The sequence below is a fragment of the Phocoena sinus genome, chromosome 7 (assembly GCF_008692025.1).
Source record: "Phocoena sinus isolate mPhoSin1 chromosome 7, mPhoSin1.pri, whole genome shotgun sequence".
NCBI classification, from domain to species: Eukaryota; Metazoa; Chordata; class Mammalia; order Artiodactyla; family Phocoenidae; genus Phocoena; species Phocoena sinus.
The window spans coordinates 7,728,821-7,747,632 of record NC_045769.1 but is presented as its reverse complement, the minus strand read 5'-3'; the positions used below and the strand labels follow the sequence as shown (position 1 = coordinate 7,747,632).

Below are 18,812 nucleotides of genomic sequence, written 5' to 3'. Positions count from 1 at the left end.
CTGCATTGGTAGGTGGATTCTTAACCACTGCACCACCAGGGACATCCAGAAAATTATTCTAACATGAATGTTACCTTGCCCTGTGAGGACTTGTGTTGTCATGCCAACATTTCAATGGGGAGAGGGGCCCGGAAAGTAACTTTTCCTCGTTGGTTGATTTTGAGAGATCTGAGGGGAATCATTTTCATGGACCAAATTTATATTACAGTTTTCATTGAGTTCTTGGTGGAAATTGTAAATTTCTGTGACCCTTCATTCAGAGATGAGAAAGCTTGGATTTGTCAGAGTTTGTCACTCTTTTAATTGGAAAGATTGAAACAGCTTTTTGCCCAATTCCTTGCTTTTTTCTTCACGTTGCCTTTACTTAGCGTCACAGTCTAATCATCTGAAAACCTGATGAATTTGTCAAGTGTTAAGGATCATCAGCCTTGTCAGTCCATTGTTTCTGTGTGAGGAGCCCAAATCAAACTCATTTCTAAGGCAGTGGCAATGCCAGCTCCAGCAAACCACGGTGTTTTACTTTTGGAATGTCTGAAATAGAAGTTTCAGGTAATCTGTATAAAGAGATTAGGATTTTACTGGATTTTCCCTCCTAGGGTGTTTTTTTGGAGAATATAGTGAGCGGTTGCTTATATTTGTAGTATGTCCAGTTTTTAGAAAATTCTGTTTTCTAGATGAAGAATTTTGGTAGTCACTAGTTTCTGGACATTTTTAACTGGAAGGGGCCGCAGAATGCATGGGGCCGGCTCTGCCTTCAGTACGGCAGACTGAAGGCTGTGGGGAAACATGACCTTTTCCTTCCTTGAGGACTGCCGGCAGCTCTCCCTTCTTCTAGTAATTCATCAGGGAGTTTCAGCGTTCTGTGAAAGCATTTTCCCTGATAGTCAATCAAAAGCTCTTTTAACTTAAGCCCCTTTTCTTGTACTAAGTCATTGATAGTGATGGAGGCACACTTCGCAGCATCCTTCTCAAAAATGTCTCTCAATCTTGCGTCTGTTCACTGTCACTGCCACTATCTTAATTTAGATTCTGATTGCGTCTCATCTAGGCTGTAACCCCTGCTTCCTAAGCTCTCTGCTACTATTGTCTCTCCACTCTGGAGCGCTGCCATATTCACGGCTCTAAAATGTATGCGTCCCTGGCCTTTCTAGTGCTTTGTAGGGTAGTATCCAAGCTTATCAGTTTCACTGTCTGGACCTGTGTGTTAGGAAGTATGTTCTGCTGAGAGTGGCGTTAAATCCTAAAATATCAATGGCTTAAACGAGAAAGTTTATTTCTGTCTCACAGAAAAGAAGAACAGAGGTAGGCAGGTCAAGGCTTATAGGTTAGCTGCATGGTCTTCAATTCTGCTCTGCACAGCAGAATGCACTGTTGTCCTGTAGCCTCCAGGACCAAGATAAGTGCTTGAGGTCCAGCTGCCACATCCACACTCCAGCCAGCAGGAAGGAGGAAGAGGGAAAGGCTGTACCTCCGTCCTTTAAATCACAGCACTTTAACCTGCATCTCATTAGCTAAAACTTAGACATCCAGGCCATGTTTAGTTACAAAAAGACTGAGGGAGGTAGTCTTCTAACTAATACTAGCTAAAATAAAAAAAATAAAATAAAATCGGAGTTCTGCCTAGTAGGAAAGAAGAGAATAGATAAATTGGGCGGTAACTAGAATCTCTGCCATAGGACCTATCCCACCTCCCCGCCAGTTTTGTTCCTTTCCCCATCCAGTACCTTCCTGCCCAACACTTGTGTCCTCAACCCGTTAGTAGCTACAATAAATCTCTTACTAATCCTTTACCATGTCAGGCTCTTTCACAGCTCTGGGCCATGTACAAGTGCTGGCCTTTACCTGGAATGCCCTTCAACTTTCTTTCTCCAAAACATCTGTATATCCTTCAAGCCCAACTCACTTCCTCAGTGAATCTTGCTTATTTCCTTAACATTGACAGCACATTACTTCATACTTGAGCATATATCAGTGGAAGAGCTTCAGGAACTTAGTAGTTGAAAACACTTGGGTTTGAATTTCTTCTCTGCAACTTGGGCTGGAAAACTATAAATATGGAAGTTCTTGGCGTATAAATTATACTTAGAGCCATAGTGCAGATCTCTCTTCTTGAGTTCCAGATCTTCATGTTGAACTGCTTACTCAGTATCATCACTTGAAGATCTCACAGGTGGCCTCTCAAATAGAACCACCTCTGAAGTAGAACCCTGGATTTTCACCACCTCTTCTAGTCTTTCCTGTGCCAGTAATGCCTCCATCAGCCTAGCTGCAGATGTTAGAAAGCTTGAAGTAATCCTTTATTTCTTATATCTAATAATCCTTAAACTCTCACATCTAATTACCACCAAAGTCTATTAGTTCAACTCCAAAATATCTCTTAAATTGATCCTTTTTTTTTTTTTTTTTGCGGTACGCGGGCCTCTCACTGTTGTGGCCTCTCCCATTGCGGAGCGCAGGCTCCGGACACGCAGGCTCAGCGGCCATGGCTCACAGGCCCAGCCTCGCTGCAGCATGTGCGATCTTCCCGGACCGGGGCATGAACCTGTGTCCCCTGCATCGGCAGGCGGGCTCTCAACCACTGCGCCACCAGGGAAGCCCAAATTGATCCTTTTAATTCCATCTCCAGTGCTTGTATTGTAGCACTATCCTCTTGTGTCTGGACTTCTGCGATAGCTCTTAACTGGTCTCCCAACATCCCCTCTTAGGTTGGCTGAGTCTCAGGTTAGGCAGTCACTTTCTTGAACAAAATCCTTAGCCAGCTTCCTATCGTATGTAGGTTTAAACTCAGGATTCTTAACTTCTGCAAGGCCCCATCTGGCTCGACTCCTGTCTACCGCTCATTTCCATTTCTGGCCATGCCCATTCTTGTTCATTGTCCTCCAGCCACATGGTCTTTCTGTTCCTGATTGTGCCAGGGACTTCCCACCTCCACCCCTTCCCAAGTACCATTCCCCACTTGGGGTCTTTTGTCCCCTTCCTCACTCCTACACACACCATCCTCATATCTCAGCGTCAGTGTCACTTGCACACAGGACCTTTCTCTGACTTCTTAGTCTAAATCATATGTTCTCTTCTCTTCCTCCTTGGGAGTGCTCTTTCATTCTTAGCATTCATCACAGTTTATAATTCTATATTTATTGAGTGCCTATTTATTGAATATCACTCCAGCATTAAACTGTATGTTCCATAAGGGCTGGAATCATCTTTCTTTTATTCACACTGAATCCTCAATGCCCAGTGCTCCGTAAACACACATGGTATAAATGAAGGAACAAATGACCTTGTGATTAAACGACGCGATAGATTCTCTCATTAAATTGACAGCTTTGCTACTCGCTGTGGCAAGACGTAGTTGTTGGAAACCTGTTAAGGTGATTCACTTTTCTAAACTGGCAGTGTGTTTCTTCACATTCATTGAACATATCTGTGGTGCTCACCTGTAAGGCTACAAGCTTCAGTTTAATTTATTAGGGTGCATCTTTGTCTGAACAAAGCCTGATTTCTGCCGGGATATCCTTATGAACACAGAGCCTGAAAAGGTCGTGTTCAGGTGTGATCTCTGAGAATCATAATTGGGCCCATTTCCATGGCTTGCCCTCTTTTTTTGAATGCCACCTGGCGTAACCTTTGGAACAGAAGACTTGCTTGTTGTTGGGATGGAATCTGAAGCAATAGTCATTTTAAGACGGAGCCACCAGTGACCGTTACAGAAAGCTGCATGCCCAGGATTTGGGCTGTCTCGGAAAGACCCTCACTACCCTGTCTTGATTGCCAGCTCTTGAGACCAAACTCGGATATCAGATATCTAGGTAGAGTATACTTGTTCATGGTAATTCCAGCCTCCTAATCTTTCATGAATTACCTGTTGTGTAGAACACATTGGCAAGATGTGTTATGGAACTGGTCAACAACTTGTGTGGGTTTTTTTCTCCCTAAGAGTATAAAAGATGTTGTTCTCAAAGCATCTGATGATTTTGGAATCCTGAACTTGGTCTAAAATAAAAGATGAACTTAGATGATGTCCCTCTTTTACAGGGTGATGAAGAGGGTGATCGACAATGGGAAAGTTTTCATTTGTTTTTCTTTTTAGGAAACAGAATTCTGCTTTCAGTGGGCACTATGGTGCGTAGATTTTAGCATAGATGGAAAAGCATACAGTTGATTGTTCTTAAGCCCCAGTAGGTCAGATCATGTCAGTGTTTCCAGAGTACGCCCAGAGTAAAGTTGGCTTTTAGCTGAGCCTTTGCTAAGAGGCAGCCAGTCCTGAAAAGGATTTATTTATTTATTTTGGCCTTGGTAATGTCTAAATGATGATAAGTACAAGTCTCTCTTAGCTAGCTGGAGTGGGTCCCACATGAATTGGTTGTGACCCCTAGAATCCAGAAACTCCAGTAGAGTTGGATAAGAATATTTTGTGGGGGAAATCTAATGTAACGCATGAAAATATAAAATATTAAATGTTCAGAAGTTTGTAATTTGCTGCTTTTTTTCATGAGTGGTTTTAATACTTCTGGTCCAGAGCCTAACTCCCTCTTTAGTGGTTTCAGTTTCTTGGGTGAATGTGAATTTTATAAGTTTTTTAAGAAAGGAAATTAAACATTAAAAGACTTTAAGTACTTTACTCTTTATATAATGTCACTAAGAAAAGCCAGGAAAATCAGGGTTGGCTTTTTTATTTGTTTATTTAATAAATATAATCTATTTTCCACCATTTTGTTTGTTATGGCTGTACCAGAGTACTTTTAAAAGTTAACATTTATTTTGATTTTGTTTTATTTCAGTGGATGTGCATAATAAGTTAACCTGTCTCTATTCTTCATTGTGGGCTGGGGCAGTGTATAACATTTAGTTATTTTGGCATTTTGACACATAGGCGATTTAGTTTCATTCAGCATAATTTGATGCTCTCCACTTGTATGATGCCTAACATATGAATAATGTTAAATAGATAAAATGCGGCCTGCTGAGTGTGAGCATTTCTACAAGTTAGTGACGTAACTGACCTTAGCCAAGTCACCTAACCACTGTGGGCCTGGGTTTCCTTTTCTGTAAAATGAGTAGTTTGGGGTAAATGGTGTCCAAGAATCCTTGCAGCTCTGAATTTAAAAATCCCATGAGTCTGTATGCCTAATAGGTATGTGTCTACCTGATTCCTCCTCCTCTTCTTTTCTCTTTTTTTTAAATTAGGAAAAGAGGATGCTGGTGCACCAGTTACAAAAGACGAGAACACCTTCATGTCACAGGACACAAGAGCTTTACCAGAGAAGTCGCTGCAGAGATCAGCAAAGGTCTCTGCCTGTTTCCTTCACTTGTCTGGCTGGTAGCTGAGCTACCTGTTGGAGGCCTCTCATACAATTCAGTTAGGACTGTAGTTGGTCAGTTAATCAGAAGAGTCAGTGGAAGCAGGGAATCATAAAAAGTGAATTTTTTTCATAACTTTAAACATATATTCTGTCTTTGGATGAAGGGCCAAGGCCTTTTCTTTGCATGTGGGTATGTTTATTAAGGTTCTGCATTATCTTTTTCTGCATAAACTGCACTTGTAATGTGACATCTATGATTTCCAGTTTGGTTTATTTAAAGTGGAGTGAGAGGGACTTCCCTGACGGTCTAGCGGTTAAGACTCCACGCTTCCACTGCAGGGGGCATGGGTTTGATCCCTGGTCGGGGAAATAAGATCCTGTGTGCCGTGCGGCACGGCAATAAATGAATGAATGGAGTGAGAATTTAGGCACTGGTGAAGCAATATGAATGTAGACTCCTTCTAGATTTTTAGTTTTTTGCTCCAATTTTTTTTATTGTTGTCACGACCATATCTAATTCAAAAGTAAGTTTTTAATAAGTATTTTTTAGTTTCTCCAAAGTATTTAATTCAGTTGTCCAGTAACAAAAGCAATTTGTATTTTTCCGTAATTCAATTTTATTTTTTAATTATATATGCTAGGACTTCCTGGGTGGTGCAGTGGTTAAGAATCCACCTGCCAATGCAGGCGACATGGGTTTGAGCCCCGGTCTGGGCAGATCCCACATGCCACGGAGCAACTAAGCCCGTGCGCCACAACTACTGAGCCTGTGCTCTAGAGCCTGTGTGCCACAACTACTGAAGCCCGCACGCCTAGGCCCTGTGCTCTGCAACAAGAGAAGCCACTGCAAGGAGAAGCCCGTGCACTACAACAAAGAGTAGCCCCCGCTCGCCACAACTAGAGAAAGCCTGTGCACAGCAACAAAGACCCAACACAGCCAAAAACAAATAAAATTAAATCTTAAAAAAAAAATTATATATGCTAGTGACATATTCAGATATGAGATCAAACACAGCTGATCCTCGCTACGCAGGTAGCTCCTGGTGGAAGGAGTGGTGCAATGACAAAGGATGGAGTGTGTGATAGCATGAGGTTTTCCTTTACCAGAGGCATCCGCCAGCACATGTAACCTGGGAATGCGGCATTGCCACTCAGTCTAGCAAGTTGGATAGGAGAGTGTCTCCTGCGTATCGACATGAGGAATTTCTAAATTATATTACATATATTTTACTCTCCCCTGCCAATTGCCCATTCGTTTATCTAGATCTTTATTTTAATAAGCTTTTCGTATTATTATTTTTTGCGGTACGTGGGGCTCTCACTGTTGTGGCCTCTCCTGTTGCAGAGCACAGGCTCCGGACGCGCAGGCTCAGCGGCCATGGCTCACGGGCCCAGCCACTCCACTGCATGTGAGATCTTCCCGGACCGGGGCACGAACCCGCGTCCCCTGCATCGGCAGGCGGACTCTCAACCACTGTGCCACCAGGGAAGCCCTTAATAAGCATTTTGAGTACTAACCATATACTAGGCAATATGATAGGTGTGAAAGAGTATAATGAACGGAAAGATCGTGGGCTGGGTCTGGCTCACAAGTTTGTGTTTCGCTTGACCTGTGCAATATTTAAAAATTTTGGGGGCTTCCCTGGTGGCGCGGTGGTTGAGAGTCCGCCCGCCGATGCAGGGGACACGGGCTCGTGCCCCGGTCCCGGAAGATCCCACATGCCGCGGAGCGGCTGGGCCCGTGAGCCGTGGCCGCTGGGCCTGCCCGTCCGGAGCCTGTGCTCCGCAAGGGAGAGGCCACAGCTGTGAGAGGCCCGCGTACCGCAAAAAAAAAAAAAAAATTTTGGCTTAGTAGCTTATATGAAAAAAAAAAAAAAAAGAAAAGGAATGTCAGGCTTCTGGCGTCTCTTGATGAAACAAAACATCCAGCAACAGTGGGCCACATTCTTAAATGACTTTGGTCAGAGCTGAGTAGAGGCAACCTCTGTCAGTGGAATTTGTGTTCTGCAATTTGCTGCTGCCCCCCAATGGTGCTTCCTCTCTTGCTATTTTTGGTTTTGGGGTTTATTTGTTTTTGTATAGTTTCTTAATGAATTCAATCTAAAATTACAAGGCAAAACTTACACTGTGGTAAAGTCATTTATGTGACAGTTAACACATGAATCATGAGTAATGTCATGCTGATTTGTATACTTCTTGTTCTGTCAAACGTTAAAACGAAAAGCATCAGACATGATGGCATAGATTCATTTCTCCTTGCTCTTCTCCCCTAAGCACAGCTACAAATTCTGAACAATAATAAGAGACAACCAAAGGAGAATTCTGAAAGATGAAAAGAGGAAGGCAAACTAGTTAGGGACTCTAGGGCTAGAAGAACAATGTAGTAGCAGGGGACTTTATAAGCCCTCCACCAACAGAAGGGGACCCAGGCCCCATGTTTCTGGATCCCAACTCCACAACAGAAGGTGGCTCAAGCAGACTCGTTCCTCACTCAGATCTAACAGGAGGCCCTCCAACAACACCAGGCAATCCCAGCAGCACCTGTAAGACAAATTGACTGGGATCTCTGCTGATGGCAAGTGGCCAGGAAAAGGGCTCTCCTTCCCCACCACACCTGAGACTTCTGTCCCTCACCAAGAGATGCCAGGCATCTGGGTGGCTTTGACAGCAGGGATCCTGCCAAAGAGGTGACCTAGCCCCAGAAGTCTCTTTGTCCCTATGGGCCTGAGACTCCCCTCCCCCACCCAGAGACACCTGGCATCCAGATGTCACTAGCAAGGGAGATCCTACCACAAGTATGTGGTCCAGGAAACCTCTTTATCCTCATGGGCCTGAGATGCCCCTCTCCCACCCAGAGATGCTGAGCAGCCACATAGCACCAGTAGAAGGGGGTGCCACTACACCCAAAACCCTAAGCGAGAAGTCTCTCTGTCTCTGCATGGATGTGGACCAGGATGTGCTCCTCACCCACATCAGAGAGACCAGCCAGGTGGCCAGCCCCTCAGCAGTACCAGCAGAAACTAGTGGGAGCCCCAGTGGTACCTTGTCAACCAAACATATCAAAATAGCGTTGCAAAGCCTCTGAAAACTAAATTGTCACTGTAGCTACAGCCCACAAAAGTAGTCCGGGACCTGCATGCTCGCCCTAGACAGGGTGACTGCCTTCTAAAAGGCAAGATTTAAATAAGACCTTGAACCTGCTAACATTATAGCCAAAAGGTCCGGGATAGGATACATTAGAAAATCACCTTATACCAAGAACCAGGAAAATCACTACTTGAGTGAGGAATGACAGCTAACACCAAGTTAGTTGATGCCAACACCAAGATACTGCAGTTACCTGATAGCGATTTAAGATAGCCATCGTAAATATGCTTTAATAGCAATTAAAAATTCTCTTGAAACAAATGAGAAAACTGAAAGTCTCAGCAAGGAAATAGAAGTTATAAAAAGGGAACTAAATGGAAATTATAGAACTGAAAAATACAGCAACAAATGAAATACTTGCTGGATGGGCTCAGTAGTAGAGTAGAGGTGACTCAGCACAGAATTAGTTAACTTGAGGACCAATCAATAGAATTTACCCAATGTGAACAGAGAGAAAATACATTGAAAGAAAATGAACAGAGCCTCAGGAAGCCGTGGAACAGTAAAAAAAGATCCAGCATTCAGATAATTGGAGTCCCAAAAGAAGGATCAAGAGAGTGGGGCTTAAAGAATAAATTATGCTGGGGACTTCCCTGGTGGTCCAGTGGTAAATAATCCGCCTTCCAGTGCAGGGGACGTGGGTTTGATCCCTGGTCGGTGAACTAAGATCCCACGTGCCATGGGGCAGCTAAGCCCGCGTGCCACAAACTACAGAGCCCACATACCCTGGAGCTAGCACGCCACAACTAGAGAGAGAAGAAAACCTGTAGCCGCAACTAGAGAGAAGCCCGCGCGCCACAACAAAGAGCCTGTGCCACACGCCTCAACAAAGACCCTGCCTGCTGCAGCTAAGACCCTGCCTGCAGCAACGCAGCCAAAAAGAATACATTGTGCTGACTGGGAACAGGTTAAAAAAATACCTTAGAGCTTTTGAGTTCCTAGCAGCAGTTGTATAACATTAATGTGTGATGGTATGCATCTGTATGATTATAATTTTCTTCTTTTCTCGTGGACTCAGTAATTTGTGTTTAAGGTTAGAGAATAGCAGTGGCTGAATGGTTCCAGAATTGAGGATTTTTGGGGTAGGTGCAATGGAACAACAAGAGGGGTGAGGCATTTGATGACATACGTAACAGGACTTGAAGTGATGAAACATGGCGTCTCTGGCAGGTAGGAAAGGGCTCAAGGCTAAGAAGTAGCTAACAGACATTGAGAGAAGGCAAGGGTCAAGGCACTAGTGGTCTTGATGTGGTGAAAAAGCCCGTGGAGGAGCACAGGAGAGTGAGAGCTGAATGATGGGTCAGTCCAAGATGATGTGTTTCTCTTGGTAGAAATAGCACGTACTTGTGCTATTGAATTTTTGCCTGGTGAAATGAGAGACTGGGTTTAATCTTGGAAAGAAGGAAGGTTAAAAGGTTTCAGCATTTGAAGGCATAATAAAGAAATTATTTACGTTTAATAACATTTTAAAATAAACAACTATTGTATTGTTCACCTGAGATACTGGTATAGTTCATGTGAGAAAAATGTAATGCAGACCAAATACCTGGAGCTGTACTTCCCTGCTGGAGTTTTACATATTTTTTTGAGACATAGGTCTTGGTTTTAAAAGCACTTTCATCTAATTAATCTGTGTATTGCTTAGTTTTCCTTGGGTGTATGTGCTTGCTGGCTTCAGTTGTTACAACTTAAATATAGATAACTTAGTCACAGAGCCTCACTGAGAGGTACTTCATTTAGACTTAGAAAAACTGCTGGACCCAGATAGTTGACCAAATAACATCCTACTGACTTCTCCCAACTGTTATCCAGTCCTACGGATAAACAGCATTGACTGTATCTTTGGTATTTTCAGGTGGTTTACATCTTGGAAAAAAAACATTCCCGTGCAGCGACTGGCTTCCTCAAACTCTTGGCCGATAAGAACAGTGAACTGTTTAGGAAGTATGCCCTGTTTTCTCCCTCGGACCACCGGGTGCCTAGAATTTATGTACCTCTCAAGGACTGTCCCCAGGACTTTGTGACCCGGCCTAAGGATTATGCCAACACGCTGTTCGTCTGCCGCATTGTGGACTGGAAGGAAGACAGCAACTTTGCCCTGGGGTAGGTGACCTCTGGCGAGAGAAGCCGCAGATCCCAGACGGAACTTGGTTTAGGTGGCATTTACGTAAGCATTTTTGTGTGTATTTTAATTATTATTTCTTCATTAAAGCATGCGTACTAGGCGTGGTTCTTCAGAAATCACCCTTAGCTACCACAGCTGGCCACCTATAGGTTCCTTGAACTGCCAGGCAAATCACCTTTTTTGTTTGTTTTTGGTTTTTGGCATAAAACACAAGCACATTCTGAACCTCTGCTTATTTCCTGTTATGTTATGAATCCTGTTCGTAGTTGCGAACTTGCAAAGAATTCATTGTGTCAAACAATCAGACCCCTCCTTTCAGACACTGGTGTTAAAATATGTGAAATTCCAGGCGTATTCATGGGACCGCAGTCTCCCATGCTTTAAAATATGAATGTAAAGGTATGTTTGAATGATGTGCTTTTTTGGTATTGATCCTTCAGAGGTTTCACTTGTGGCATTAAACATTAAATTACCCTACTGTAAACAGGGAAAGGTACCATGTTTTTAGGGAAGCTTTTAGAAACCAGTCTAACTTAAATATAGATTATATAGCCACAGAGCATCATGGATAGCCATTTCCTTGTAATCTGAAGAAACTGATGGACCTAGCTGTTTGATCAAATGCTGTGCCTGTTTCCTTCTTACAATTGGTATTCATTTTGAAAGAGAAGTTGTATTAAGTTTTAGCTATATCTGTAGCCCTTTATTATAGATGGTGTCTAGTTTATGCTTAGGTTTCATTTTAGGTAATGAAAATAAAGGCATACAAGCTAGAAAAATTTGCTCTGACACTACTTTCAGTCTAATTGGGTGACTTGCTTGTTGGTCATCTAACTTGTACAGGATGGACCCTCCTGGGAATGATCCGTGGTTATGAGTGCCGACACTGAATGGATGGCCACAATGTGCTGCTTTGATGAGGTTTATTCTCTGCTTAGCCTTTTCTGGTTAGTGAAGTAAACCAAATCCAATCTGTGTGTCCTAATGCAATTTAAGAAATACTATCCTGGGCCACTTTCTCAGTGCTATGAAGATCACTGTGATTTATATGATCTCAGAGCCACTCAGGAACAGTTGCACTTTCTTTTTTGCTCTCAAGTGGTGGGATTGCGATGTCATCATTTTGAAGCCTAACTCATTATCCAAAAGTGACGTCAACCCCTTGAGCCCTAAATAGCCCTTCTCAGCGGCTTGCCAGTTTCTCACCATCCACTCAAAAGGCTTGATAATGGCTGTGCCACCTGGCCCCTGGTGATTGTGCCCACCACACTGTGCTTGGCAGTGAAAAGGGAACACTTTCACATCAAGGCAGGAAATCCAGCCTTGTCTTTTATCTGCCTTTCTGTCATATCCCATTGTGTGTACTTGATTGGGCTGTTTCCTTAGTTTTTGAGCTGTAAGGGTGTAGTCAGGAAATCTTCACAGAATGAGTTTCTCTTATTACTCAGATGGCCCTTCAGGTGCTTTTTATGGTTTTTTTTTTACAGATGCTCCCTTACTTCATCAAGAACTCTTTTCTTGTGGGTAAAGTACAACAGTAATCAAAAAAGGAGTCAGGCCTTTGAAGCAGCAAGGACATTCTCTGAATCTAAAGAAAGAATATTTTAAAATAATAACCATATATTAATCATCTATTTTTCAAAATGCAAAAGTTTGAAGATTCTCATACTTAGATGGAGAGCTGTGCTTTTTCTCGACCTTTTTACTATAAAGACATTAAAAATTGTCTTTTATGGAAATAAGCCTTTTAAAATCCTTGTGGAAAAGAGAAAATTTATCTCAAGAAATAAAATGTGGCAGGTCTTCATGGTGAAGTTCTCAGCTGACATCTGTCTCGTGGGGGGTGTGCACTGCAGCTGTTGCCTGTTGGGGGGTCGCCTGGCTCTTTTGTTCTGGCTATCTGTTACTGATCTTTAGGAGCTGAGGTCACCGTTTCCCAGTCAGAACATGCCGTGCTGTGAGCACTTGGGTTTCCTCTCTCATCTTTGCCAGGTTCTGACCCGGAGCGTGAAGGTAGCACTTGCTCAGGGTATGAATGTGAAAGCATAGAAACCATGCCTAAAAACCAGGTTTAACCGAAGCGCCTTTCTTTTGAATTTCTTCCCTGCCCCAACACTCTGCCCTTAAAAATTATTGAACTTCTGCCTATATAATTGCTACTGATTATTCAAGTCCAAAGTCACTTACTTCTGTAGTTAAATTCAGTTCACAAAGACGGGTGTTAATCATATGTGTAAGTCACTGCTGTATTATGTGAGAAATACAAAGGTAAACAAGCTGTGGTTTCTTTATGTAAAGAAATGATAACCTAATGCAGAAGGAGTTTACGTAAATGTCACAGGATTAATTTGATTCTAAGAAATGGAATCCTACTTGATCTAATTTAAATAAAAGTGGTGATTAATATAAGACATTGGTGGTTCACCTAAAACCCAGGCCAGTAAGCGTAGGCAGGTCTCATGAGGAGCTCAGAACTCACACGGTGGCAAAGGAGTCACAGCTTCTTTCTCAACCACCCTGACCGGTCCAGCCACCACATGGTATCTTTTCTCTCCCCCTTTCTGCACATGAGTTGTATTAGTCTGCTTTTTTCTCCACAAGAGCCATTTACCTGCTTGATAGCATACATGGCCCCCAAATGGTACTGCCAGTCCTCTGCAGGTCACACACTGTAGTCTAGAGCACAATACAGAATTCCTAGGGTAGAAGATCTTTATTGGTCTATTGAGACAGTTATTTGCCTAATAGTTTTAAACAGAGGTAGGGGTCCGAGGTCCTAGGATCCACTGCCCCGTTATCAGGGACTGGGGGGCTCACCTCTCTGGCAAAGAGTGTGGGTAAAGCAGATGGACTGAATGGCCTGTCTCTCTGAGCTCTAGCTGTGGTACGAAGCAGAGTGTTGTAAGCTCTTCCATAGGAATAAAATAATTTTCTGGAAGCTTAGAGGAGGTGGATGAAGGGGGAAATCCAGGGTTGTTTCTGGGAGAGTGGAAGCCTGTTTGCTAAAAGATCACTCTGATTCAGAGTCCAGAGTGGGTGGGAAGGGCCATGACTGAAAGCAAGCAGTAGGCTGTCGCACTACGATGAGATGGGAGAACCTGAAGTAAAGGAGCTGCAGTGAGGGAAGCAAAAGGAATGAAAAGAGTCAGGGGAGACGAAGAAGGTAAATTTTCTCAGACATGGTAACCAATGGGAAGAGGGGCATGGAAGAGAAAGACAGAACCTTGAATGAACTCTCAGGCCTCTGACTTGCGTGATTGGTCAGATGATGGCATTTAATCACCATTCATCAAGGACAACTTCATCTCCTACTGTTCCCTTCACTTATGCCTCATTACTTGCCATTTCATTGCTAACTGTGTTCCTAGCTCCAGACTTTTGCACACTACACTTCCTTTCCCAGCAGCGGCCTTCTCCTCTCCCCAGTGTTTATTTAGTGAAATACTCAGCTTTTAAACTTAACTCAGTCGTCTACTCGGAAAATGTTCCCTGACTGAGTCCTCCGTCATTGGGTGCTCCCATAGTTTCTAATAATACCACTCTTAAAGCTCTCATCTGTTTGTATTGTAATTGCTTATGTAAGTTATTTACTTGGCCATGAACTTCTTTAGGACAAGGATACTCAGTGAATGTTTGCTGGCCGGTCAGATGGGTAGATGAGAATGATTTTTATGACCCCAGGGTCTTCAGCCATGTTGACTAGGAAGATGTTGTACCATAAATCAAGCTAGAAAACACAGGAGTGGTTTAGAACAGAAAGTGATGAGAACCAGGTTCTGTGGTTTCAAAATCAGCACTTGATAACAATATACAGTCAGTATATAACTGCGGGTGGAGAACCCCACCTTTAGAATCTTTAACAAAAACGTTAGGTAGCATGTGCACATTAACAGAATGTATAATTTCAGTAGCTTTGGAAGGGGCCTTCAGGAGGCCATCAGCCTCGGTGCCCCCTTCAGTGTAAGCACTGCTTCTCCGGCACTGCCAGTGGCACTTTGGTGCCTCCAGTTAAGGGAAGCCCAAAGAGATTTACAGTACTAGAGACCTCTAGTTGTTACAAGTTAATTTTTTTCTTGTTCTTGGAATTGCCGTGAGAGATTTCAGCTGAACCGTATTCACCTCTATACATTACATGCCACGCTTCGATGGACCGTAGTCCTGTCATGCTATCACAAATCTAAAGGTAGTCTGTTCTTAGTGAACCCTTACTGGCTTTTCGGGGTCACTGCTTTTTGTTATGCATCACAACATGTTTAGTGTTTTTTACATTTAGTGCTAGATTCTTGTCCAAGATACTTAAAAAGCCACATTGGCTTCCTTGCTGAAATGATTTGTAATTATATAATCAGACGTATAGTTTTAAGAGCTTCTCAACTCTCTTAAATCATCCTTCCCTTTAGAAACTCTTGCAGTGGAATTCATGCTTATACTTTCTCAGACCTTTGTGAAATCTGCTATCCTAAAGTATAGAGTTTACAGTCCCATCCTTCTCTTCCAGGATGTCATGCACATGGAGATATCAAGGTCACTTTCTCCTAGATTTATCATGGTTTCTTCTTCTGGAATATTTAAGGATAAATCTTGAAGAAAATGGAAAAGTTTTACAGCAGCTACTGTGAAAAACATCATAGTGTTTCTTGGCAACACTGAAGACTAACTAAAGATCTATGACATGAATTGACCTAGAGCAAACTGACATATGTATATTACTTTCTCTAGCAAACTTTGGTAGCTTTAAGGGATGGGAAGGAGGAAAATGAATAGGTCAATGCATGTATAGCAGGGTTGAGAAATTTTTGGTTGAATGTGGATTGTCTAGGCTTAATGTCATAGTACTGCTCATTTTAAGAGAATGAAGGACAGCAGCTTCCATTGGAGAGAGTGACTGGGTGAGGTGAAAGGAGAGGAAGGGAAGTTCTGATTGACGATGTGTGTGGTGGGGAAGAAGTGGCTGATGGGGAAGGGGGTCTGTTCTGGTATCTTCTTCAACTCCCACCTTTGCACCTATAAGGCGTCAGTAATCAGTCAGAAATATTTGTTGACTAATAGAAGCAAATACTTTTACTATTCCGTTCAGGTTTGATCGATACCGAGTTTCTTATGAGGTAGATATGAATTGGGGAGGTGGTCATTAAATTACATTAAACTGTATTTAGGAAAAAGAAACAGTAACTAGGTTGGTAGAAAAAACAAACAGGATAAGTTAGTTTGTTTCATTGAAGCGTAGCCTACAAGATTTGCAAATTGAAAAATAGCTCTAGCTAGTCCTTCCCCCTGTGCAAAGAGTATTTCATCTCTTCAAGAGAATGTTCGTATCTGAAGACTCTTCTGAGGAAGAGGCTATGTTATGTAATCCTAAAAATTTGTATTACCAAACTTAGACTTTATAAGTCCTTTTCGGGGTGGGGGTGGGGGTGGGGGTATGGCTCTAGCTTGGCTGGTAGACAAAAAGCAAACCAGGCTGAGGAGGGGGCTCTTTTTTGTGACTGTTGGGCTCCACCTGGTGGCCTGGAAGGATCCGCTTTGGTAAAAGCTAACGTCGTCAACGTTGAGAGCATCTTGGTCAAAACAGAGCAAAAGTAAAAGGAATGGAGGAGAGTGGTCCTGATGCAGGCTTTAGTTCCAGATTGTTCCTTCCTTGTACCATGTGCAATCATGAACCCTTCTTCCATGGTTGTCAGCTTCATCCACAGTCTTCTTGAAAATATTATTTTAAAGTATTAGAGAACCGTAGCTACCATCAGCCTTCTCTTTTACTCCTTAAAAGCTTTCAGCCTCCTCTTTGCTCCCTTCACATTGACATCAAGCTCTTCACTCTCAATCTTTAGGCCCTTCCCTAAAGTCAGTCAGTGTTATTGAGCCTTGCTTCTCTTCCGCATTCTGTCATCACTGATCTGCCCACACTTTTTTTTTTAAAAAGTCTCCAATTCCTTACTTGCTGCCTTCTGCTGCATCATAATACTGAGCCAGAAAAAGGGAAATAATATGTTCTTTGCTCCTGATTATAGAAAATAATACCTAAAATATACAGCTCAAGTATTTGCCATACTTTGTTTTCACTGCGTATTTCTACTGAAGTTCTGGGTGTGGCCATGTTTGATTGTTCTCCACTTGCAGGTTCTCAGGGATCTGATATACCATTGTATCTGTTTGCATGGGGTTTCCAGCACAGGCCAATATGCATGAAAGCATTTATGTGAGAGCAATAGTGATAGTGATAATCACTTCAAGAATGTATGACTGCCTTCCTGTGTATAGCCTAGTTTTAAGGCTAAAACTTTATGAGGCTATGTGGTAGAGGAAGGAGGATGAATGGCTTGCACCACTAATGTTGACTGTTAAGTGTTCCTATTTTCTTTAAGGCACAGAGACCAATTCGAAGGACTTTCCTGTCTTAATTTCTTCTATCTGTAGCTGGCCCCTTCCCTCAGTAAGGTTTTTACTAGCACATTACGCAGAACAGTGGACCTAATGCTTATTTGTTGAGAATGTTTGCACATACACACAACTCCCAAGTGTAAGAAGCTGGGAATGTTTCAGCACTGTCCTGATTAATCTTACAGTAGGACCCAGTTGTAACAGCATGGAACAGTATTTGTGGAGGAACTCTGGTGAGTGAAAAAAAATGAGGTAGTGATCATTATAAATTATTCTAATGAGGAAAACTTTCTATCTCACAACTATTTGTTATTGCAGTATCAAAATTTTTTAAAAATTGCAGTTTTTTCCAATACATACTCATTATATATTTGATATTAAGATTATTTAAAACATGTGCTATAGAAAGTGAAAATTTTCCAGAATTTCATCCCCTGAAATAATCACTATTATGGGTTGGGTATATATTTGTCTAAAATATTGTTTTAAAATATTTATTGGACTTCCCTGGTGGTGCAGTGGTTAAGAATCTGCCTGCCAATGCAGGGGACATGGGTTTGAGCCCTGGTCCAGGAAGATCCCAGGAAGTAGTTGTGGGGCACTGGCGGAGCAACTAAGCCCGTGTGCCATGACTACTGAGCCTGCGTTCTAGAGCCTGTGAGCCACAACTGCTGAGCCCGCGTGCCACAACTACTGAAGCCCGCGCGCCTAGAGCCCGTGCTCTGCAACAAGAGAAGCCACCACAGTGAGAAGCCCGCGCACCACAGCAAAGACTAGCCCCCACTCTCCACAACTAGAGAAAGGCCGCGCACAGCAACAAAGACCCAATGCAGACATACATACATAAAGAAATAAAATGAGGTTTCCTTTATTAAAAAATATTTATTAATATTAATTGCAAAGTATGTTTCACAGATAAAAGAATACATGTAACACTTATGTAATTTTTGAATTCTTGTTTAAACCAACCCTTGAACTCACCACCCAGATTAAGAAATCTGTCACAATACTGTTGAAGCTCCCTGTGTGTTCCTCTCTGTCCTAACCCCTAATTTTTTCCCAGGAGGTAACCACTGTCTCAGACATCTCCCTTTCTTTATAATTTACCCATATTTATATCCCTGAAAGTGTTAGTTTTGCTTGTTTTTGAACCTTATAAAAAATACCATGCTACGCAGATTCTTCTGCGACTTGCTTTTTTTTCATTTAACATTGTTTCCAAGATATATTCATATATTTCACTCATTTTAATTCATAATATTTCTATTTCCTGAAATATACTATAATTTGTTTATCTAGCGGTGCATATTTGGGTTGAGTTGAAGGTCTTGCTATTATAAACAATGCTCCTATGAACATGCCAGTGCTTACTAACTGGTTTTTCTAGACTCTACTTAAGAGTAAAATTACTGCATCATCTGTGATACATATGTGCATGTTTTACAACTTTACAGCCAAATCATTTTCCAAAGTGGCTGTACCCATTTTTAGTCCTACCAGCAGTGTTTAAACTCCATTGCTTCACATTCTCATCAACATGTGATATTGTTAGACTCTTCAGTTTTTGCCAAACAAGTGGATGTAAAATGGTATCTCACTGTGATTTCAATTTGTATTTTCCTAATTACTGATGAGATTGCACACCTTTTCATATATTTATGGTCATTATGTTTCCTCTCCTAGAGATTATCTTTAATGTTTTTACTCATTTTTTTCAGTTAATTTTTTGTTTTGACAATTTAGATTTAGAATTGCAAAAATGGTACAGAGAGTTCCTGTATCCCCTTTACCCAGCTTCTCCTTATGTGAACATCTTTATATTTATCATAGAATATTTACCAAAACTAAGACATTAACTT

General features: G+C 42.1%; 1 protein-coding gene across 9 annotated transcripts in view; it reads left to right on the top strand.

The window, feature by feature from the left end:
- The window catches only part of DIS3L2 (DIS3 like 3'-5' exoribonuclease 2), a 376,911-nt gene that overhangs the window by 152,881 nt on the left and 205,218 nt on the right, over positions 1 to 18,812 (top strand). For 8 of the 9 annotated variants that reach the window (XR_004350756.1, XR_004350757.1, XR_004350758.1 and 5 more), the window contains exons 7-8: positions 5,188 to 5,288; positions 10,306 to 10,553. Coding sequence is in view for 5 of the 9 variants with exons in the window: in XM_032637768.1 (XP_032493659.1) it covers positions 5,188 to 5,288; positions 10,306 to 10,553 (349 nt within the window). In the remaining 4 variants the exon portion in view is untranslated. Of the gene's footprint in view, positions 1 to 5,187; positions 5,289 to 10,305; positions 10,618 to 18,812 lie in introns of all 9 variants that reach the window. The other variant, XR_004350759.1, reaches the window with a different exon arrangement.